This window comes from Platalea leucorodia, assembly GCF_965183815.1.
Source record: "Platalea leucorodia genome assembly, chromosome: 6".
In the NCBI taxonomy this organism is placed as follows: Eukaryota; Metazoa; Chordata; class Aves; order Pelecaniformes; family Threskiornithidae; genus Platalea; species Platalea leucorodia.
In genome coordinates this window covers 76,861,363-76,885,752 of record NC_138828.1, presented here as the reverse complement: position 1 = coordinate 76,885,752, position 24,390 = coordinate 76,861,363, and the positions used below count along the sequence as shown (strand labels likewise).

Below are 24,390 nucleotides of genomic sequence, written 5' to 3'. Positions count from 1 at the left end.
TAAGCCAGACAACCACAAATATGTTAATTAGACCTACTGAGAGAACTCTTCACATTACAGCTACAGGGTTAAATTATTTTCCAGTCAAATTTGCAAAACCCCTATGGACAATAGTAAAACTAATAAACAGGGCTGACACTGAGGCCAGAGGTTTGTAGGAATGTGTGAAAATGGAAAATACTTTTTAATCCCAGTTATCACACAAGTCAAAAGTAGACATGACTCTGCAAGCCTGCTAGAATTCATCCATGTTTGTTTATTGGCTGGATGGTTGCATCCAGAGGGTCAGCAGCTCAATGTCCAGATGGAGACTGGTGGTAAGTGGTGTCCCTCAGGGGTCTGTATTGGGACCCATACTGTTTAATATCTTCAGTGACAGACAGCAGGATTGAGTGCACCCTCAGCAAGTCTGCCAACACCACCAAGCTGAGTGGTGCAGCTGACATGCCTGAGGGGTGGGACGCCATCCAAAGGGACCTGGACAAGCTCGAGAAGTGGGCCTGTGTGACCTCATGAGGTTCAGCAAGGCCAAGTGCAGGGTGCTGCACCTGGGTCGGGACAACACCCAGTATCAGTACAGACTGAGGAGCAAAGCGATTGAGAGCTGCCCTGAGGAGAAGGACTTGGGGGTACTGGTGGATGAAAAAACTGGACATGAACCAACAACGCACGCTTGCAGCCCAGAAGGCCAACTGTATCCTCTATCAACATGATACATGTTGATCAACATAATGCCCAGAAGGCATCACAAGAAGCAGGGCAAGGGAGGCGATTCTGCCCCTATACCCTGCTCTGGTGAGACCCCACCTGGAGCACTGCGTCCAGCTCTGGGGTCCTCAGCACAGGAAGGACATGGAGCTGTTGGAGTAGGTCCAGAGGAGGCCACAAAAATGATCAGAGGGATGGAGCACCTCTGCTGTGAGGAAAGGCTGAGAGAGCTGGGGTTGTTCGGCCTGGAGAAGAGAAGGCTCTGGGGAGACCTTATTGGGGCCTTTCAATGCTTAAAGGGGGCCTACAAGAAAGTTGGGGACAGACTTTTTAGCAGGGCTTGTTGCAATAGGACAAGGGGTAATGGTTTTAAACTAAAAGAGGGGAGATTCAGACTGGATATAATGAAGAAATTTTTTACAATGAGGGTGGTGAAACACTGGCACAGGTTGCCCAGAGAGGTGGTAGATGGCCCATCCTTGGAAACATTCAAGGTCAGGTTGGATGGGGCTCTGAGCAACCTGATGTAGTTGAAGATGTCCCTGCTCATTGCAGGGGGGTGGGACTAGATGGCCTTTAAAGGTCCCTTCCAACCCAAACTATTCTATGATTCTATGAGACTACATCAGACCTAACCAGAAAAAAAAAAAAAGGCAATAAAAACCACAGATCTCACAGTATCAGAACAATTCTAAAGCAAAAATTACAAGAGCTTACATCAATAAGACAGTTTATCTCTGTGCCTTAGTTGCACAAATCAATTCAACAAGCTTTGCAGCCTAAAGATGATCACTTACGCTTCTACATGAACTACTCCGCTGTTTTATTATGAGCACTATGTAAGTGGAACAACAACGACTTTAGCAGTAGTTACAGATACCCTGGGGCACCTGAGAAATCAAAGAATACAGATATCTGTTGCTTGGTATTTGGTTAAGTAATCTTCATGCACAGAAACCTTGAGAACTGAAAATGTATTCTCAGGGCAAAACCAAGAATTTATATTGTGTACATCATACGGTAGCATCAAGAGCACTACATTTTTTAAATTAAATTCTGGGCTTTCTTCTGAACTATGAAACAAGGAGCAGTATGGGCATATAGAAGAAGTTAGCTTTATTTGCTTCACACCTGTAAGAACCACGTACTTGGGTAATACTGCTGTTGTTCATCTCAACACTACTTTTAAAAGCGTTGAAAAACAAGCGCTACTCTGTAAAAACTGAAAATCCAGCAGGAGAGAGTAGATGGCATAAGCAAAAAGGTTCTTAACCAACACAGCACACTTTCTGCATAATTCATTTCACACAAGTATTTATTTTCCAAAGCCTTTAAAATGGTAAGTTTTTGTGTGCAAGTCATGCAAAAGCACGTAGTAACAAAGCCCACTACTCAATGTCTGCTCGCCGATATCAAACTCTTCCTTATCACAAGCTGTTTTCATATCAACCATTTCTTACTTCTTGAACCAATAGTAACTTGCTAATACATGTAATTCTTTCAAAAATGAACTATTCTTTAAAATTGCTGTCTTAAAGTTTGCATTTTTTCCATCAAGAACATGAGCAATGAGCTAACATAAATTCTTTCCAAAGCATAAGTTTGAGGCAGAAGACAGTCGCTGTATCTTTACACCACAAAAAGAACTTGGAGTCACGACTGAACTATTTAAGCTTCTCCTCCTCTCTGTCTAATTATACAGTTACAATGACTGAACAAGCTACCTAATGGGTAACAGTTTATTTTCTTCCCATCACCTTGAACTCCGGCCATTCAATTAGTAGTTTACTGTTAAACTATACACTAACAATAACAATAGGGCAGTCTGAAATTCATCTGTTCTCTCAACTCCCAAAATATTTTGTAATCCCTCCTTCTAAGATGTAGAAGTCCTTGTTGCACCCAATGCATAATATATGTGTGTGTATATATATATATATATGTAGATAAACATTTAAAGGCTTCCTTTTGTTTGATGAAAACTTACTTATGACAACTTTACACATGAGAAAACAAGGTTGCACAATATTCCACAAAATATTCTTCATCCATTATTCATCTTTGAAATACGTATATACACAAACACAGTATTAGACTGTTGGTGTTATACTCCTTGAAAAGAGATGAAATAGTTGATGATTTATGAATTATTTCATATAAAGCCAGCCTTTATTTTAACTTTTAAGTATGTTAAGGTCACAATGAAAATTAAATTCCAATGCTAAGAACTGTCTTCAAAAAATAATTTGCCTTCTTGTCTGTCTTATCATACTTCCCCAGCATTAAAAAAAATTAAATGAAAGGAAGGTTTTTTTTCTTATATGATTAAGTGAAAAAAGCTTCTAATGGAAGAAAACAGACTTAATCCCATGTACGGAAATATCACCAAACAAACAATTTGCATGTATTGCTGATCTTGCTAACATGGTGCTACCATGTGTATATGGAGGAAAGAAGGCAAATCACAGCATATTTAAGTCATGAGACTACATAAACTATTCAGTGGCTGATACAAGAATTTATCCTTCTTTGCAACAGTAAAAAAAAAATTTTAAAAAGGAGAAATATAGCAGAGCTGACAGCAATTCTCTAATGGCACCATTGATGAATGTGGAAGACCTATAAAGCCCCTGATAGTCAGACACATCACATTACATTAATTCCTACAGAAGTGGATCTGGTAGAATCTCATACTTCACAAATGCTGAGAAAAGTCAGTTTTAAAATTACCTGGCTCCACTGTCCTCATTTGGCCTTCAAATGTTCTGGGAATTACACCAGTGTGTCTCAGGTTCACTATGTCAATATTCAATCAAGATACCAACATGTCAATTTTTCTTAATATAAAAAGTATGATCTAGGGCAGATAATCATGCATTGAGAAATGAAACATCATCTTATCTTTCTAAGTCGAATGTTAGAAGACTTCATAACCTCAGAAATTAGAAGCCTTCTACAGCAAAGAAAAAAGCTTTTTTTTTTTTTTTTTTTTTTTAATTTGAACAAAACTTGTGACATCTGGACCAAAACCCAAAAAGAATACTGTTCTAATTGAAGTAAAGATAAAATATTAATCTTGCTCTCCTATTATATCCTCATGTTTTAAATGGATGACTACCTCATTTTCCACCAAAGACAGTGTTTTTCCACAGGAGTTTGCATGCAATGAATGCGGTCATTGTGAGCAGATGGTGCAGCATAACCTCACATCACAGTCCCTTCAATAACAACCTATGGCTTCCCCAGCATGCACCATTTAATATAATCACATCCCCTTTTTCACTGATAAAAAATTAATTGTATTTTGTATACAAAGATAAGTTCCCTTTTCATTATTTAGCAACTTGTCAACCTAGCTTCAGTTTCACCCTTGTGCATTATTGATTGCCACCTGTGTTGTCATTCCATGCTACACCAACTTTTATTTATTTTTAAAATATATATATATTAAAAAAAAATGCAAAAGTCACACTCTGAAGATCCTTTCCATTTCCCACTACAGAGAAATCCACGCATGTTCTATGACAGAGTTCACTGCAGCTCAGTCATGGTTCTCCTCCACGTGGGAAACCGTACTAGGCATTTAGCAAACCCTCCAACAACTTCAGCATTGTGTGTAGTGGTGTTGTTTTGGTTTCTTTTTAAATTAAAAACATGGACACAGGCTGGGCGATGAGTGGATTAAGAGCAGCCCTGCAGTGAAGAACTGGGGGGTACTGGTGGATGAAAAACTGAATATGAGCAGGCAATGTGCACTCACAGCCCAGAAAGCCAACTGTATCCTGGGCTGCATCAAAAGAAGCATGGCCAGCAGGTCGAGGGAGGTGATTCTCTCCCTCTGTTCTGCTCTGGTGAGATCCCACCTGGAGCACTGCATTCAGCTCTGGGGCTCCCAACATAAGAAGGACATGGACCTGTTGGACCGAGTCCAGAGAAGGGCCACAAAGATGATCAGAGGGCTGAAGCACGCCTGTGAAGAAAGGCTGAGAGAGTTGGGGTTGTTCAGCCTGGAGAAGAGAAGGCTTCGGGGACACCTTATAGCAGCCTTCCAGTACCTGAAGGGGGCCTACAAGAAAGCTGGAGAGGGACTTTTTACAAGGGCATGGAGTGATTGGACGAGGGGTAATGGCTTTAAACTGAAAGAGGGTAGGTTTGGATTAGATGTAAGGAAGAAATTCTTCACTGTGAAGGTGGTGAGGCACTGGAACAGGTTGCCCAGAGAAGCTGCGGATGCCCCCTCCCTGGAACTGTTAGGGGCCAGGTTGGATGGAGCTTTGAGCAACCTGGTCTAGTGGAAAGTGTCCCTGCCCATGGCGGGAGGGTTGGAACCAGATGATCTCGAAGGTTCCAACCCAAACCATTCTATAATTCTATGATTTTAGCATGCCACTCTGACAAAGGAGATTCCCCAGATGGGCTCCTGGCAGCATTTTACCCTCTACCATCTTATTACTTATTGTTTCCCACAGCCCCGTTTTACCCTCTTTCCACACACGACAGTAAGCTCCTTCAGCCTGTAGGTTCGAACCACTCTAACACATACTCCTTTATGATAAGGGCAAAGCTTTGTTTTCATTGACACTTGAATCTCAACTCATCTCGTAACGATGCTTTCAGTTGTTAAATTGAGCTGGAAGAAATATGGAGATAAGTCTGGTTGAAACACAGCATTTTTTATAACATTCACCATGTATTTTATATTGCTACAGAAATTGAGACAGACAAGTGATGATAACACTGAAATATGCTTCAGCTTTCTCTAAGGGCTCTGATACCTCAGCAACATTAACTTATGCTGTGATAGATAATGAGGTTCAGATTCACAGGTGTCTGCTTCTCACCCACTATACGGAGGAGTGACCTATGCATGAAGCAGCCAACTACAGGCTACATTTTAAAACCTAATGTTAAAGCAAACTAACTGCTGATAGCTGACTTGAAAACACTGGACTGCCAATTTCAGTAATTCAAGAGGTGCTTCCCAAACAGGCAAATAGCAGGAAAAGTGAAGAGCCAGTATAATATGCTACCAGTCAACACAGCGTCAATCATTCCTACCAGTGAGCCAGAAAGAGTCATGTTTCACAAATATTGTAAATACCCCATTTTACTATTTTGTGGCACAGTGCAAGGTGTAAGACAGCCAGGCAAAGTCTATGGTTTGCTTCAGGTCAGTGCCCTAACAGGCAAATTCCTTCCTAGTGTACTTTAGCAGATCAAATCACTCATTGCTGAGACACAATCTGCAGTTCAAGGAATAATTTTGATAAAACCATGCTGGGAACTGACTCATGCTATTCTCAGACCTCACTACTATATGCGAAGAAATAACTCTCAGTGTACTGAAACAGCAAGTAAGTACTATGATCCCAAAAACACTTTCACAATGTAGAGTACTTAAACACAGGTTCAGTGTTTCCCTATCAAGTTCTAATAAAATCTCTGGGTTAGAAACAAATGAGTTTTTTTTACTCTTTACTCTTAAACAAAACCAATGTAGTTCTGTAATATGCAACATTAAACCTAATTCCATTTAAATGGCTGAGAAATTGTTTTAAACCAGTTTATCAACTCAAGTAACAAGATATTAATCAATGTGAAAATAGCAATGATCAAGGCAAATTAATTTAGACAATGATTGCAACTGCATGAGTGATTGATTAAAAAGTACACAAAATACCATTACTTCTTATGAAATTCAATACCATATGATGTTGGGAGCAGCACAGAAAAGGACACCTTATTATAATCCTAATATAAAAATCCTTCAAATTATTATTTGTGTTGCAGGGAAAAAACCCTCAGATGAACCAGCATTGCATATTACTCAAAAGAGTCACAGATGCAAACATGTTTTCCTTAAGAAAAAGTACTTTCCCTCTATTACCATCAATCAAGTTCAGCAAACCGAAAGTATGACATCCTACCTACACTTTTTTCATTTATGAAAAACTTACCTAGCTTTTCATCATGCATCTCTGCACACTTAAGTTATTGTTAATTTTAACAGAAACCACTAGAGGAAGAAGAAGTGGTTTATTCTGTTGCACAGGTACTAACCACACAATAAATGCAAAATACTGTATTAATAAACAGGTTCTTATAATATTCTACCACTGACATGCAATCAGCAAAGCAAAACAAGGGATGTCACAACAACGTAGGTACCATCCTACTTTCACATGCACACTCTTCCGTTACAACCATTTTGATCCCAGGGCTGGCTGTTGGTTCTCCATCTTCCTCAAACTCCACCGTACCTTAGGGTAAAACCAATTTTTCCTCTTACCATGCAATATTTGATTAGCAAATACCTACATTCTGAATCCTTACTAAAATACTGCTCCTTCTCTTGTTTGGCATTTACACAACAAATTCTTAAAAGGAAAAACTAAAAACCCATTGCTTTTACACAAAGTACTGCAAAATAATGTAAGTCCTAATTAGCAAAGCCATTTTTGACATTTGATGATGATCTGACCTATTCTGCAGAACTCTGAAAATTAGAAATTACAAAAATAGCTACATGAAAAAATAAAACCATCTCCATCTTTTCTTTCAGCTCCAGCAACAGATTGTTTTAGTAACAGCAATCTGTTTGACAAATGAAAAGAAGAAATTACCAGGCATCAGAAGGTATTAAGAGTCACAAGGTGGTGAGTCACTGTATAGCAAGCCAAGCAAACTGACCAAGGAACTATCGGAGTCTGAATTTCTTGCATTCCTACAGGTGAAACTTTCAGAGAAGCTACTTTTTAAACAGAACAGCTCCTCAGGTCTGCCTATACTACAAGAAACAAAATCAGAAAGCCCATGCACCTGCAGAGAAACAGGGAATAAATTGTCATCTCCAGGGATAAAACAACAAACAAGGACATTATCTTGCACCATGATATTGTTCATCCATCCTTATTATCAGAAAAACCTTTCCTAATAAAACAGTCTGGAAAAAAATTGCCTAGAAAGATTGTGGAATGTCCATTACTGGAGGTTTGTAAGAACAAGTCAGATAAATATTTGTGAGAAGGGATTTAGGTACAGCTGATCCATCACACAGAAGACTGAAGTCAATGACCTTTCAAGGTAACTCTCAACCCTATTTTTTTCCCCTCCAAGTCACTGAATTTTGACTGTTTACTAAACTCACAGTTTCCAGTTTGGTAAATCCTTAAACTCCACATTTTTCTCTAGTGACAGTACAGTGGGAAGCTGAAGATATTCAAAGTAGACAGAAGTATTAAAATTGTTTCTGACATAACAATACATTGACTGTCAACTCTTTCTCTGTAAGCGCTCTTCAAAAAACTGCACTTTTTACATTTAGTTTTCTTGCAAGCAAGCACATAATACCCAACTTCTCTTTTCAACAGACTCAGCTAACTTATTACCAGACTCATCTTAACTTGATTAGTGATGAAATTTTTCCACATAATGATGTTTGGTACATTTTGCTATTACTCACAGTAAGAAATTCTAGCAAGGAGTGAATCAAAATACATCCTTTATACTTAACTGCCATTTTTCACTTGGTGGAGATGTAAATGAATCTTTATTACTATGGTCTTCCCACTTACAGTCCTCCTGAGCTGACATCGTTTACTTTTCATACAAAAATCCTCCTACCACCTGGGCATGGTGTATTCTGGACTTGAGCCTACCTCTGTTTAAAGTGTTTTTCTTGGGTGTGACTGGGAGAAGTATCAAAGCATTCATGCAAGTATGAAGTGTACCACAAAAGTAGTTTCTATCTCTAAAAGTTATTGAAAAACTTGGTGTAGAATGGCATACAGCATGACAGGGAAAGTTATATTTACTCAATTGTTTTTTTTTTTTTAATTTCTGAATTGTTTTTCTTAATAAATCAAATCACAAAACCATCCAAGCTAGAGAGCTAGACTTAACTGAATTGGTCTTTGTGGTCTCTGGTTCTTCTCCCTTCAAGTCTTGTGCAAAGTATAGCCATACTTTCAGCAAATACTACCAGGAATCTCTTTTTAGGTGAACTATATCATACAACAGGAACTTAGAGACAGATTATTAATACTTTTGAAATAATTTACAAATAAAAACCCTCTTTTGCTTAGTTCCTTAGTGATTCCTCTCATCTTCAAGACTTTGTACATGAAGCAAATAATATTCACCCAAAAATCAGCAAAGCTAAAAGCTGTCTTCACATAGTTCTTTTACTAATGAAAAGCTATCAGATTCACGAGGTACGAAAGCTGAGCATCTACAAAAGACATGGCTACTTTACATTGCCTGCAATTTTGAAATATTTCTCATGTTCTAGTAAGCTCTGTCTGCTTATTTTATATAAAGGAAACTGTTTTTAATGCATGTTCTTAAGGGAAAGCATCAACGCACTCTTAAACAAGACATAGTTGATTTAATTTATGAATAGTGTTTTCAAAAATATACCCTTTAAACTAAGGAAGGGCATACATCTACCAAAGGTTCATTTTAAAGGGATTTGACAATAAAAACTAATTAATACATTAAATAATAATGTAATACATTTAACGCACACAAAAATGTCAGTAAAATCAGGAAGGTGCCATTTTGCTTACCTGACAAGAGCGAAACTGGTTGACTAGCAGCGTACATCTCTGTGGGTCTTTTCTTCCATCCAGACTATCCAGTTCAGCTGCTACCTGATTTAGCTCCTCATCAGCATAGTAGAACTGAGCAAGGAGCTGCGGGTCTGTTCTCTACAAAGACAGAGACATATAAAATATTACATTATTTTGTGAATAAAAAAAACCACTTCAGCTAGTTATATTTATTGTGTTTGTTGTTTTTTGGTTTGTTTCGGTTTTGTTTTGGTTTTTTTTACACTTATGCCACATTAAGTAGTGTGGCAGCACGGAAAAGAACGATCTTGAGACATTTAAGCACAATCACAAATTTTGAAGAAAAAAATCTCACATAACAAACTTGGGGCATTACTCAGCTACCATTATCTCCAAAACCATCCCAGCATTCTCACTACTTATGGCATAATTATTTGGTGAAGCAAACAACTGAACCACAAGTTTTGTTTATTAAACAAAAGTACACTTCAGTCCTAGGCAAAACAAGACAAAGTTGCTTTCCAAGTTAAAACAAACACACAAACCCCCCAAATCTATCAAGCAATGTGATCATCTATCAAGCAGTGTGATAACCCCTGCAACACGATGCAGTAACGCCTGCAACATGATGCACGGTGTTATCTGGTCAGAATCCTCACTTTGAGGATCACAAGAATCAAGTCACAGAAGGGGAAAGTACTGAATCTACTAGATACATTACCGGGGCAAATAGATCTAAAGACTTCACAAAGCAAATAACATGACAAATCGAGGCATTACACAGAGAGAAAAATACACCACAAGTCTTCCAAGAGGCAAAGAACAGAATTATCAATATGGATTTTTGGCCACATTAAAACAGAACAGCAATTATAATAGAAAGAACAGAAGAATAAAGGAATGCATCATCAAAAATACTGAGAAATATTAATAATAAAAGTTTACCCCATAAAAGGTTTGTGGTTTTTTTTTTTGTTGTTTTCTTAATATTAACAACTGGAAATTCTGATCATCAAAAAAGCTGAAAGCTTTCATTAAAATACTGGAAAAATAACAGAGATCAGTGTGTGTGGAGTGAGGAGATAAGAATTTTGACTGTTAAAAGAGAGTGGAGATACAAGTAGGAGGAAGGAGGGAGTAGCTTTTTGTAGGTGCCAGCAACTTGGTGAAACATTCATCGGCTCAGATAAGCACCACCTCATATTATTCTAAAGTAGTAGTCGGTAAAATATACACGAGATTTGCAAGAGATGCGTATAAAATGAAAATAGTTGTTTTTAATCACAAGTGTAAGAAATATTAAGACTATACTAACTGTAGACTGGGAATTAGAATGAGTCACCACTAGATGAAAGAAAGAGCACCTGATACTACAGAAAACAAATAGCTACGAAGTATCTGAAATTGATTCTTAATGCACCTAAGAATGAAGCAACACAAAAATACTTCTAGAAGGACCAGGTTAGGTATAGAACCAGTAAAAATAAAGATGAAGTTGCATGGAAGCAATTCACAGACAAGTCTCAAAGTCTCAAACACTGGAAAAAAAGAATTAACATAGAGAAGAACTTCCAGGTAAAGAAAAACATTGGGTAAAAGAAAACATTGCTTTTATAAACAAACAAAAAAAAAATTGCAAAAGCATAGAAATTACCAAGAAGCAACACATTTTAAATGAAAATGACAACTAATGAAGATGTACAAGATAAGTACATCAGAGCAAAACATGTACCAACAGAAACAAGTGTAATACAGCGAAGAAATCAGTCAACAGCAAACCAGAAGATAACATCGCTTTAAAAGACATCACTAAATGCAACAAATGGCAAAGGACAAAAACACTGAGGTTATGTACAACAAGGAGGCATATGTTGTGAACCATAACATTTTCTATCTGAAACACAAACCATATCCAGTACTGTGAAAGGAGAAAATACCAAAGTTCTTAAGGGATAGGCATATGGTGCAGTGGGATCAGAAATGCTGCCGTTAGCAAACCACAGGTTTAAAGCACTAATAGACATGATAAAGGTATACTAGAGAGCTGAATCTTGTGCTTCACGTACACCCAGTCCTGCAGCACCGGTCCAGAAGACCCAAAAAGATTAGTAGCAAACCTCTGCCAAAAGCAACACAGGTTCAAATGTGGCCAGAGCACCACAAATGCCCATCAGGAATACTTGGGGGAAAAAAGCCATTATTTTTGTTTCATACTTTAAAAAAAAAAAGTCAACAGAAGGTATCACAACATATTGTTAAACTCCCTATTTTAGTCTCCACAAGATACATAATCCTGCAGAAAAATCTTTTCAGGACTTCATAGCACAACAGCATTGAAACCTGCACAGCTGTTTAGTCCCTGAAAAGGACCAACAAGAACAAGAGTATTAACACCTTTGGGAGAGAACAGCATACATCCTCCACACTTGGCAGGATCAAGGAGTTAACTACCACAAGTACTTTATTGCTGCAAGACCTAAGGAAAAAGATTTAGTCTTATAAGCGATGCTAAACACTGCCTCAGTGTTACATGCTGGATTGGTTCTCAGTCAGCAATCTCACAAGACAACAATTCTCCCTGAAAACAAAGGCACTGCCTCCTGTTCCTACATGCCGTACTCGTGCACAAATATAGTCAATCTAAGGCTACCCTTAACATTGCTGTGGGCCATCACACCGCCCAGCCGCTTCCTACATCACTACTTCACCCCAACTCTGAGGCAAATCAGAAATGAAACATCTTTTCAGGCAGTTGAAATGCAGTAATGAAAGTGCTAGGGTTTTTGTTTTTTTTCCTTCTTCTTCAAGCAGCCACTTTCTACAAAATAGAGAGCCTTTCCAATCATAAGCTGCTTCTTAATACTTTCAATGTTGTCTTTTATTAAGCAGGTTTAGTACCCTAAGTGTAAGCTGTCAAAAATTTACAGTCTTAAATAATGTCTTCACTATAGCCTTGATATAAAGGTGCCCAGGGAGAAAGATAAAGCTTGTGATATATGGTCAGGGAAACAAACAAAATTCAAAATGAATGATAATAAGAGGGAGAGCCTATAATTGAACTACTAAATTTAATTTTGTTTAGTTCTAAATTTCTGTGCTTATAAAGTGAGGCTTAGTAAAGCATTTCTTTCAGCATTTCCCCTACCCAATTATTTTTATTATTTTTGATTTTTACATTTTCCTTCAGCATTTATCTACATCCATTAAAACTTTCTAGACAAAGTTGTTAACCAAAGATGCAGGAGTTCACGTGTGGAATTGTGGCAAAGCATGACTACTGGCTTATAAGCATCTAAATCGGACTGCAGTAGCAAAACAAGGCAATTTATTAATACTGGTCTCAAGCAAAACAAGCAAGGCCGAGATACTTGGCTCCCACGTGGCTGATCTTTTAAATTGGAGGAACAAAAGTTTTAATTGAGTTCTCTCTACTGTGTTATGTTTGGTGTGGATTAGTAGTGTGATCTTTGATTAATTGTGTCAATCACACATGGTCCCTGGCAAGCCAAAGCTGCATGAAACTCAATCTCTTAGCAGGGGGCCATTTAAAGCAAATAACCACAACTTTCTGAATTCAATTTGTTCCAATTGGTAGCAGAAAATAAGAGATAGTGCCATGCTCAATGCCAATTTTTACTTTCAGTTTATACAAAATATGGTTCAAATAATTCTATCCAAATTACTTCTTATTCTTTGGCAGAATAAGAATTAGTAATTCCCATCCTCAGCTGCTCAAATTAATAGAAAGACTTCATTTGAAAGCACCTAACAGAAAACCTACCACTTATCCTGGTAGTTTGTTTCAGGAATTAATCACATTTACCAAATTAATGAATCTAATCTCTTGTTTTGATTTGCTGGACTTCAACTTCTAGATACTGGTCATTTTGCCTTTTTCCACTGAAGTATTGAGTACTTATATTACTTCTATTTGCCTATTTCTGTATCCACAGGCTGCAGTAGCCTTTTCAACCATACCACCACTGTAGGTTGCACACATGGTTTGGGGATTGGGGGCAGGGGGGATATTTTTGTTTGGTTGGGGTTTTTTGGGTGGGTGTGGGGGGGTGTGGAAGTTTTTTTGTATGTGGTGGTATTGCTGTTTTAAATCTGTTATCATCCCAACACCCTCCTGAGTGTGAGCTATCCAGGTCGGAGTCACATTCTATAAACATACTCTGCATTCCTTCTGTCTAATCTTTCTTTATATTCCACATCTAACATTCAAAAGGATTCAACCCACCAAATGGTCCAGGTTATTCTGCATAGCTATATTGCCAGTGTGTAATTCACCATACCACTGGAGTACATTCTCCACAGATTTGAAATCATCACTTATTATACTGATTCATATGGTATACATTGATTATCACTCCTGTCAGTAAAAATACAAGAACCAGCACACCATCAGTTACTTTTTTTTTTTTTAACATTTAGCCATGTCATGTAATACTGCATCATTCATCTTTTTTTATGAAAGATCACTCACTGAATACTTCTTTTAATGATTTTTACTTTTTATTAGGTACAGCTCTCATTAGGTCAGAGATCAAAATCAGAAGACAACTGCCTGCCATCCACAAGGTCAATACAAAACAGTTGTATTAATTATTGAACTGGTTATACTCTACTTTTGCCCATGAAGTCCTACCAGGGAATAGCGACTAAGATTAGGTTAGTTCAGTTTGTTGCATAATGAATTCTGATTTGATTTTTCAATCAGAATTCATATGGACTATAAAAGAATGCTAAAAGGAAAACATCTTAGTTTAAGAGACCTGTTAGCTACGGGTTATTAGATAAGTAACAAGTCTATAAGATTACTTATTGCATATTGTCAGATGAAAAGATGCTATTCTCACATCTTGTAAACAAGCTGGTCTATCAAAACTAGAAGCTGTCGCTAAAGAAAGTGTCAACTAGCTGGGAAAGGAAGAAATTTAGCACAGACTTCTCAACACAGGACAGAAGTAAACAGCTAGACCGAAAACTGATACTACAACGAGAAGCCAGAAGCCAGTGCTGAGAGATCTATCTCAAACCATACAGTCATTCTGGAATTTAAGAATTGCCTTGAAAATCACATTTCCAGAAATAAGGGTTCTTCTTTGGGGAGGATTTCCTCCTTTCAAAACAACATTGCAAGCACCTTTTGTGTGATTTTTAAGAACAGCTTTCAAGTATCAACGCTGCTTCTTTTTTGAGTAACACAAAATACGCGTCATCTTATAAACATAACTGACAGCAGCCCATAATTTGAACACTAGAAGGAATGTTTCCCCCAGCTTTCCATGATCCTTTGCAGGGAAGCAGAGATACTGTTCAGGCTTTTTCTTCTACTGACATCGCAACAGGGACAGAGCCCCACCACCACCACAAAAAGAGACAGAAGACATCATTGTCCCAAATCAGCCAAAGAACAGACTGAAGCAAGGGAACCATGCAGATGAGCAAGATCCCAGCTAGTGATATAATTATCTTCTGATGCCTGTCAGTTATCCTCTGGAAAATAATATTCATCATTTTTGAATTGCTGATCTAAAGGCTTCAGAACAACAGCTAAACCCCAACCCTGCTTAAAATAAAATCTGTGGACCCGAGATGAAAGGCTCCAGATCTCCCTTGTTCACTGGCACTTTTCCAGCACTAAGCATTTATGCCTCTCCCACACGCCCAGAAACCCTGACTCGATCCCTATGGAAAGAAACTATACGGAAAAGCATTAATTATCTGCATTTTGCTGATGGTAAATCCAGATTGTTTTTTGACAAGGGAACAAAGTAAACCTACATCTATTAGGGTAAGTTTTCAAGTAGTACTTGGTAACGGTAAAAGGTGCATTTTACCCAAGTACACATTTTATTACAAATTGCAGCTACTGCATTCACAATCACAGGACAATACTGGGTGACAGTCCATGTGCGATACTTTTAACTGCTGTAGGTGCCACAGGACACTACCCTTCCTGAGCCAGGAAGGTTAACAACCATCAAATGACTGCTCAGCAATTTCTGTTCTGCTACAACTGATGCTACAACTCTAACGGCCAAAGCAAAAAGTTTTTTAGAAAGGCTATGGCATTCACATCAGTGGAACTGTCTTTCATCTCTGTAGCTTCCTTTATTCCCCCTTTGGTAAGGGAAAGGGTGGTATAAATGTCTCTATTACTGAAGGCCCAGTTGTTCTCAGTCGAAATCTGTTGTCTACTATATTTTCAGGGAAAAGAAAGAAACGCATTGTCACATGCCCAGACAAAGAGGATCAACCTCAAACTTTCCATTCCCTGTAATAAACGCTGCTATTATCAGACAGTGCCAAATACGAACAATTACTGCATAGCACAGAAATCAGAAAGGGGACTTCACAAGTGAAAGCACATTCCCTTGGAGGTAGGAATTTGGAAAAGCTAGAGGTTAAGAACTCACTCCTACTCTGCAGTGTACAGAAAACACCACCTAACATTTTGGAAAACAACTTGCATATGAGATGACAACATGTTCTGGGAACCCCAAAGCAGAATTAGGTCCTAAGTATTTTAAATATAGCCAGTGATAAGGCAACACTATTTTTAAAGCTTACAACTGATGTTACATCTAACTAGTTTTAAGCTAACTAAACTTAACTAAGACTCACATAACGTTAACAGCAGGAAAAAGTGTTTTGTTCAAAAGTAGTAGGATTTAGGTGGAAAGTCCCAAGTTTATTCATTGTCAGTGTGAAAAATAACAGACAGTGACAGAAACTTATCCAACTGAACACTGACTACACCAGTCACATTTGCACTAGTAGGCTTAATTGGCAGGTGACTAGTTCCAAAGATTTAAGGTATTTCTTCAGAAAAGGATACCAGCAAGGTGTTACATCAGTTCATTTTTGACCTCCCGTATAAGCAAGTGTACCCACATCCTTCCTTTGGACAGGTCCTTTGAATTTTTCATTGATTTCCAAATGCTAATAAATAACAATAAAAAACCATCATTCTCTTCGCCAAAATTTCTGATAGTTAAATTCAAACGTTACAATTTTCAGTAGCGAAAATATTTCTTCACATTAAATGAAAGAGGAACTCTGCTACTGCAAGTACACAGCTGTTTTGGAGGCTTTTTTGTTTGGTTTTGGTTTTTTTTATTTTTTTATTTTTTTTTTTTAATCTACTGACTACCTGAAGTGCTATCTGTTAAGGAAAAAAGAGAAAAAATTCCCTCAATGTTCATATTTTGTAGAATGTAATGAAGTCTTAAACTGGTGTTGCACACACATAAACAGAAAAGGGACTCCAGGATGAATACAGAGATTGGTAATTAGTCATGAGGTTTCATAAAAAACAAGCACTGTGAGAAAAGCTACAGCCTGGCTAAAGCTTTGCCAGCTGCTCTGTGTTTATTTACAGAATACCATTACACAAGCAAGAAAGACAGGTGAACAGGTTGTTAACACAATAAAATGCTAGTAGCACTTTAAGCAAAAAAAAAAATAGTCAGTGAGATAATGATTTATTGGACAACAAAAAACAGGTCAATGAGTTTTTGCAATACTAGCACACTCTCCCCAAACACATTTAAGTTCTTTGTTTCCCCTACAGAATGGTATAAAACGAAGCCCCCAAAATGGAAAATCTGGAAGTGGTTACACTGAACTAGAGTAGCAAATACTTGAGACTGGTACACAGTCAGTTTTCACTCATGATGGCTTAAGTCATCATACAGAGTTTCTATTTTTGAGTGTTCATAATACTAATCTAGAAAAGCATGTGCTCAAATCCGCATGTGCTCAAATCCACATTTTCTGGGGGAAGGACATAAGCATGTGCTGAACACTTATTACTTAAGCTTTCGGACACGTACTCTGATGAATAGGAGTGGCCTGCAGCTGAACTGCAGCTTCTATTTCTAAGAAAGGCGACAGACTTCGGGCTGTGGGGAACTCAACATGCTAAGCAGGCATGAGCAGTGATGGAGCAGCCACTTCTTCCATGTGAAAAGTGGGTGACCTGCAATGCTACCTCCTTCCCCACTCTATGGCAGACTATTTTTAATTAGTAAGAAATTAATCTTCCCCAAATTAAGTCTCTTTTGCCCATGACAGTAATTGGTGAGTGACCTCCCTGTCTTTATCTTGAACCACGAGCTTCTTCATCCTATTTTCTCCCCCAGCCTGTTGAGGAGGGGAGTGAGAGCACAGCTGGGTGGGCACCCAACAGCCAGCCAAGGTCAACCGACCCCACTGAACTTGTAAAACACTTACCAAAAGCCTCCTCCCGCAGCTAATCTCCCAGAGTTTGACCTTAAGATAATCACATTTCATTCTCAGCTGCTGCCAGAACATCAAGTTTAAACAACAAATATTTACTTAGAAACAGCAAATTCAGCTTGTCAGGCTACATAGTGAAATGGACTAATTACTCTTTAAATGCTTTTATGCAGTTTGCTTCAGATCTGTCCAGATTTTTGTATTTAAACTCAAACATTACACTAAGTATCTTTTCAAACAAAATAGATTCTGCAGTGTTTTTAGTGATTTGTCACCTATTAAGAGGCAAATAGCCATTTTAGCTCCCTGGGCTTGTTGATTGACTATGTTCAATTTGAGATCTACAGCCCCCCCTTACACAGAGGAATTGTGTGGCATTTGGGAGTGGCACACAACTATTTTCCCTCCAATAATGCAAATCCTCCATCTTACTAAGCTGCACATCTTCACAACTTTCTGCGTTAGAGGACGTTTTAACCCACTATAGTTATGTTACAACATGTTTTATGGATGTGCCTAATCATTTATAACAATTCCTAAACACTGAGCAAACAACGACCTCTACTTGGACATGTCCTCAATATTAATGTCCTTCTAACTATTAGTTTGCTATATCCTTTTTTCCTTTCAGAATCAGGCTTCTATTCTAAAGAAAAACAAACACCCCCCCCCCCAAAAAAAACAACAACAACAACAAAAAAACAAACAAAAAAAACCAAAACAAAAAAACAAACAAACAAAAAAAACCCACAAAACACTCAAAAAACCCACTCTGTGCAGTTGAAGGACTGCTTTGCAGCCTATTTTCAGCTTCATCTTGTTTTAGCATGCACGTATCCCAATAGGGTTTTATTTTCCTCCCAGGTCTGTAGTTCCAGTATTTTGCTCATGCTTAGTAGACCTGGTAGAACGCCAGTTTTGCCTTACTGTTCAGTACCAACCTGTTTTGAACAATCTGCTATATACAGCATTTTACTTCTGGATCATGAAAGAAATGTCTTAGTTAATCAGGGCATAGACAAAACTAACAAGAGGGAAACCTGACCCAGCAACGAGTTCAAGCCTGCTGACGATAAAAGAGTTACTCCATAGTCCTTCTCAGGTAGGAACAGGCAAAACACATTCCTTAGGTTTCTTCATATTGAAAGTGCATCTTTATTTTCCTTTGCCTCAGCAAACTTGCTTATGATGAGTCTGAGGTGTTCCATATCATAGTTTAATAAAAGCACAATCATCTGTGTAAAGTTGCTCATACATAACCTCATTTGCCTTGTAGGAGGCTTTCAATAAGCTTAGGTTGAACATCTTGCCAGATGTTTAGGATTTAACTACCTTGGCATCATATCACTAGCACAATCAATCATTGCAACACAGGTTTCATCAGAACTTTGTTCCGAAACGCATCTGTTCAAGCCCAGTGATGAAAGAAACTGCTCTTAAGGCCCTCAGCACAGAAACTTTCCCAGCTTCTGCCTTCTGACAATAACTTCAAATGAATGTCTGCATAAGCAAATCTTTTGATCTTATTTCCACTATTTCAGCTAAATCATATAAACAAGTAGCTTTCCAAGTGCCATCATCAGTCAAACTGGGTTTACTATTCTGTTTTCCAGATAATAGCAAGCTTCAGTTGATGTTTGTCCTGTGCTCACCACAGCACCTATCTGTGGAGATTCATCCATGCCTAATAACGAACGCATTCAAGACACAGTCCTTCACTCAAAGCATTTTGCATCATCTCTCTTTGCAGAAAGTCCCCACCTCCTTTATGTAGGGACCTACCTAAAGTTTTAGGGAACTTTTAGGAACTTCACCGCTTTTAAGGACTTGATACTGAGATTAGTATCCTTTTTCCAAGCGTGCTTGAACATGAACAGTGGCTTTGAAAATTACCAGAAGGCAGGCAAGAAGAGAGAGATGAAAAAGGCACCAGGCAGACGAACAGCAGGACTGCATAGGACTTTAAACCATGCTAAAAACTTCTGGAACAGTCCATCAACAACAAAATATATTCAAGTACACAAAAAGCATATATTTGCTGGAAGACAGTAAATTAACCGGATGACAGTGCATGGGAGAAGGCTCACCTGCGTCCCTGCTCCCAGCCCCTGCTGAATTGAATCTTTTTGCTCAATTAGGCATTCCTGGGTCTTTTCAGACAATATCCTCAAGGTCTGTCCTTGGTCTCCTGGTCACGCAGAAAATCTCTCCTGGGAAACAAATGGGTTTGTACAGCTATTCCTGTTTTCTGTGCCAGCTCAGCATACAGTTTCAGTTTGACCATTTCTCCTCATCAGCATGCATGGTGGATAAGCTGTATCAGTCTTCAGCTATTCTGTGTCATCCCCCCCCAAACGGTTCCTGAATGCTTTTCTGGTATATGTTTTCCTAAAATGGACAGTTCTATATTCATTTATTGAGAGAGAAAATTAAAAAGGAAAAAAACCCCAAACCCTCTAGTCAGTACATATTAGTGATTCTTACAAGGATTTTAAAATCTTATATTGTCTCTTCTGGCAAGATCAAGTTTCTCAGTCCTGTTTGCTGCCTGTTTAGGTAAATATAGAAAACCAACACAATTATGGTACTATCTATTTAATAAAGAGATGCTTCTTTTCCCACATTCACAGAATCATCAATGGTTTCGGTTGGAAGGGACCTTAAAGATCATCTAGTTCCAATCCCCCTGCCATGGACAGGGACACCTTCAACTAAATCAGGTTTCTCAAAGCCCCATCCAACCTGGCCTTGAACACTTCCAGGGATGGGGCACCCCCAGCTTCTCTGGGCAACCTGTTCCAGTGCCTCACCACCTTCACAGTGAAGAATTTCTTCCTTACATCTAATCCAAATCTACCCTCTTTCAGTTTAAAGCCATTACCCCTCGTCCAATCACTCCATGCCCTTGTAAAAAGTCCCTCTCCAGCTTTCTTGGAGGCCCCCTTCAGGTACTGGAAGGCTGCTATAAGGTGTCCCCGAAGCCTTCTCTTCTCCAGGCTGAACAACCCCAACGCTCTCAGCCTTTCCTCATAGCAGAGGTGTTCCAGCCCTCTGATCATCTTTGTGGCCCTCCTCTGGACTCAGTCCAACAGGCCCATGTCCTTCTTATGTTGGGAGCCCCAGAGCTGAATGCAGTGCTCCAGGTGGGATCTCACCAGAGCAGAACAGAGGGAGAGAATCACCTCCCTCGACCTGCTGGCCATGCTTCTTTTGATGCAGCCCAGGATACAGTTGGCTTTCTGGGCTGCAAGCACACATTGCCAGGTCATGTTGAGCTTCTTGTCAACCAATACCCCCAAATCCTTTCCCTCTGGGCTGCTCTCAATCCATTCTCCACCCATCCTGTATTTGTGCTTGGGATTGTCCTGACCCATGTGCAGGACCTTGCACTTGGCCTTGTTGAACTTCATGAGGTTCACATAGGCCCACCTCTCCAGCCTGTCAAGGTCCCTCTGGATGGCAGCCCTTCCCTCCAGCATGTCGACTGCACCACACAGCTTGATGTCGTTAGTAAACTTGCTGAGGGTGCACTCAATCCCACTGTCCGTGTTGCTGACAAAGATGTTAAACAGTAACGGTCCCAATACCAACCCCTGAGGAACACCACTTTTCACTGGTCTCCACTTGGACATCGAGCTGTTGACCACAACTCTTTGCGTGCAACCATCCAGCCAATTCCTTATCCAACGAGTGGTACATCTGTTGAATCCATGTCTCTCCAATTTAGAGACAAGGATGGCATGCCAGACAGTGTCAAATTCCCCAAAACAGCTTTCAGAAAAGCTATAATACATACAGCCTATTGCCTGTTACTCTTTATTGATCAGCAATATCACTTCCATGTTATAACTACACATGTTCAGGTTCTCCCCAAATGCATTCTGCAAACTTCTGGTTGCCAAGTATTTTCACTAGTATGCTAGATGACAAAAGATGCAAAGGGATTAATTGCAAAACTGCTGTTAAAAGCAAGGAAATGCATTACCAGTAATGCTTATTGTAATATTTACAATGCTTTGTCAACAATATGATTCAAACTAGTTTTCCTTTGTTATATTTGAGAATAGCATCAAAAGCAATACTACATTGGAGACACCAAAAAAGAAAGAGAAATCTTATCTTTGAAAAATGAAGCATGCTTAAGTAATGCAAAAATATTAACTCATACATGTACAATTCACTTCAGTTTCAATGTAGACACCTACTGCAGGTCTTTATCAGGAGACAATAGTAATCTTTATCTTCCAGCACAGCTGAACTTCCTTCTCTACCACCATGGCTCTACACAGGCTCTACACCCCAGCCAGACTCCAGAAATGAACACACACCAAAATCACAGGCAGACTCATGACTTTTTTCACATGTAATGGGGCAAAGAATTCCAGTGCTTCCAAAGCCTTAAGGAAGAACACCTACTGGAGCAGCTATAGCTTACGTTTCAATGGCATAACTGGTTAAGAAGTTCAATTGGTTTTACTATGAATACTGCACTTGACAGAAGGTTCAGCGTACATGCAGTCTTGGATCAAAGCTATTAATTGCTTTTCAAGTGAGAAACAGTAAGTCTTTTTCTCTGAAGAAAACAATCAACATAAAACCAAAGTGCCAAAAAAGTTTTCTGACATTTCTGAAATCAAAGTTCTTAATTATTCCCAGTAATTTTAAGACTACACTGAAAATGAATGGTAGTAGCTGCATTGAGCACAACTTACACAACTGTCCTGCCTACAGTCACATGATCACATTACTTGCCTAAAACATGGGAATTTGCTCCAAAACAGGCAAAAATAACAGTTATCTCCCATCCCTCAGTTTTTTTCCTGCTCAAGCTTTTTTATTTTGTGTAACAAATGCAAAATGGAGGTCAGAACTTGGAAGTACTTTCCCCACTGCGGTCTTTGCTTGAACCAGTCAAGTTTCCCTCCAGCCCAATCAATGTTTGATTGTTCCATTCAAAGGTTCAGAGATGAGAGCTGCAGAAAGACCCCTCTAGATGTGCCACGAGCACGGTGATACAATTCCCTTCTGAAGGTGAGACACATCTGTTCAAACCTACTGAACTAAAAAAGCTCTTTCTTGCCCTTACTTGATACCTTAGAGACAAGCTGCCTTACATCTGAATTTAGCTCCAATACCTATAGCCTTTTCAGTTTTGCTCCCTCCAGCAGCGGTTACTGTTGCACCAGATCTGAGCCACAGCTCTGCTTTAGTTTTCAATACCCAGCATGTACGCAATGGGCAAGCCTGCAGATTGCAAATGCCTGCAGAACTTCACGGACTACCAATGATGATCTAAAAAAAAAAATCTCAAGGCATTATTAAACAAAAAACCCGCTTTTAATATATATGACCCAAGCAACCGTGGAGAAATCCTTAAAGGAGACCCACATTTTGCACTTCTGTGTCGATTTGCAAACACACTCAAAGCAATTAATTGAAAAGTCCTACAGTAAAATGCTTTAGGTTATTCCTCCAAGCAGTTAGCTTACCTAGTCAGGCAACAGTTTCCTCATGTACTGAATATTTTACAACTTCTAAAGCTACGTTGCTTTTCCTTATCAAAATATAGGTGAAATACAGCATTCCCTTTCAAAAAAATGCTGTGGAGACTGACAGTTTTGTTGTTTTTTTTTTAAACTGCAAACATACATGTTAATATAACTTAACTCAGATTTTTTTTGTACCTCCTATTTGTTTTCCTTGATATAATTTCTATATTATTTGTAGTTATCAATGTTATACATAGAAAATCATTACAAGTTAGGTTAAAATAGAATACATCCAATTAAAGGCTCTGTTCAGGAAGACACATTAACTTCAGAGGATGATGCTATCGCATCCCAAAATTGCGCTGTGAACACAAACACCATTCAAAACCATGACTAACATCCATAATTACAGTATGTGTTGAGAAACAATTTTTATTCATTTACTTTTTTGTTTATTTATTTGAGAGAAAAAGGAAGTCCAGAATTTATCAACTGGAGATGACAGGCAGAAGAACATAGCTTGGAACTGATTAAGTTTGGGGATATGCGTATATTTTGGAGGAGTATCAAAGATTATTTATATTCTGCAAAACACAATTATGTTTTTGAAATGGACTGAAAACATAGCAATGTAAATCAAGCTGGCATTATGCTTCTACTCTCCAAGTAGCTACTGCTCGATTATTCATATTACTACCTACAACAGTCTGAGGACTAGTCAGGTCCCAATACAACCTAGGACAAAAGAAAAAGACACTAACTACAGGGTGCGCACACGTGTGTGTAATTGCAGTAAGATGGTAAAAGTACCAACTGATTACAACATGATGACTTATTTCAGGGATATGCATTTATATATTTATTCCATAAATAGCAAAATAATCTGTCAAAAAATTATGGCAAAAATTAATTTCCAGCAGGTATATTAATGCAGATTGTTTCAGAAAGACCAGTTTGAGACAGGTAGTTTCTGCATTTCAATTACATAAAATCCGCATGTGAAATATAGTAGTCATTGTTTAACACATCACTGAGTGCTTAAGTACTGCGACTAGGAAGGCAATAAAAATCTGAAGTACAGGATACAGAAAAGCACAAACAAAAGCACCCAGGCTAAGACAGAAGCTAAACCCAGTACTAGTGTTGAGAACAGGACAAATATAAGGAAAAGATATAACTGAAAGACAGATTTATAAGCCCAACACAAACTTAACCTCTTTGAGAAAAGCATCTTCAAGTTCCATAGTAAACCCAGCCCTTCTTCTCACTGGTACCTTCTGAGCATCAAATCCTAAAGCTAACTTCTAAAGCTATGATGAATGCAGGCCTCCTAACAGGATAAATCCTAGAGTAAATGAAGCAACCTGAATTAT

The 24,390-nt window shown here is 38.6% G+C and overlaps 1 protein-coding gene across 6 annotated transcripts in view; it reads right to left on the bottom strand.

Moving 5' to 3' along the window:
- The window catches only part of ZFYVE28 (zinc finger FYVE-type containing 28), a 164,512-nt gene that overhangs the window by 76,003 nt on the left and 64,119 nt on the right, over positions 1-24,390 (bottom strand). For 3 of the 6 annotated variants that reach the window (XM_082316418.1, XM_082316419.1, XM_082316417.1), the window contains exon 2: positions 9,276-9,416. In XM_082316418.1, the coding sequence (XP_082172544.1) occupies positions 9,276-9,416 (141 nt within the window). Of the gene's footprint in view, positions 1-9,275; positions 9,417-24,390 lie in introns of those variants that run through there. The other 3 variants (XM_082316421.1, XM_082316420.1, XM_082316422.1) reach the window with 3 other exon arrangements.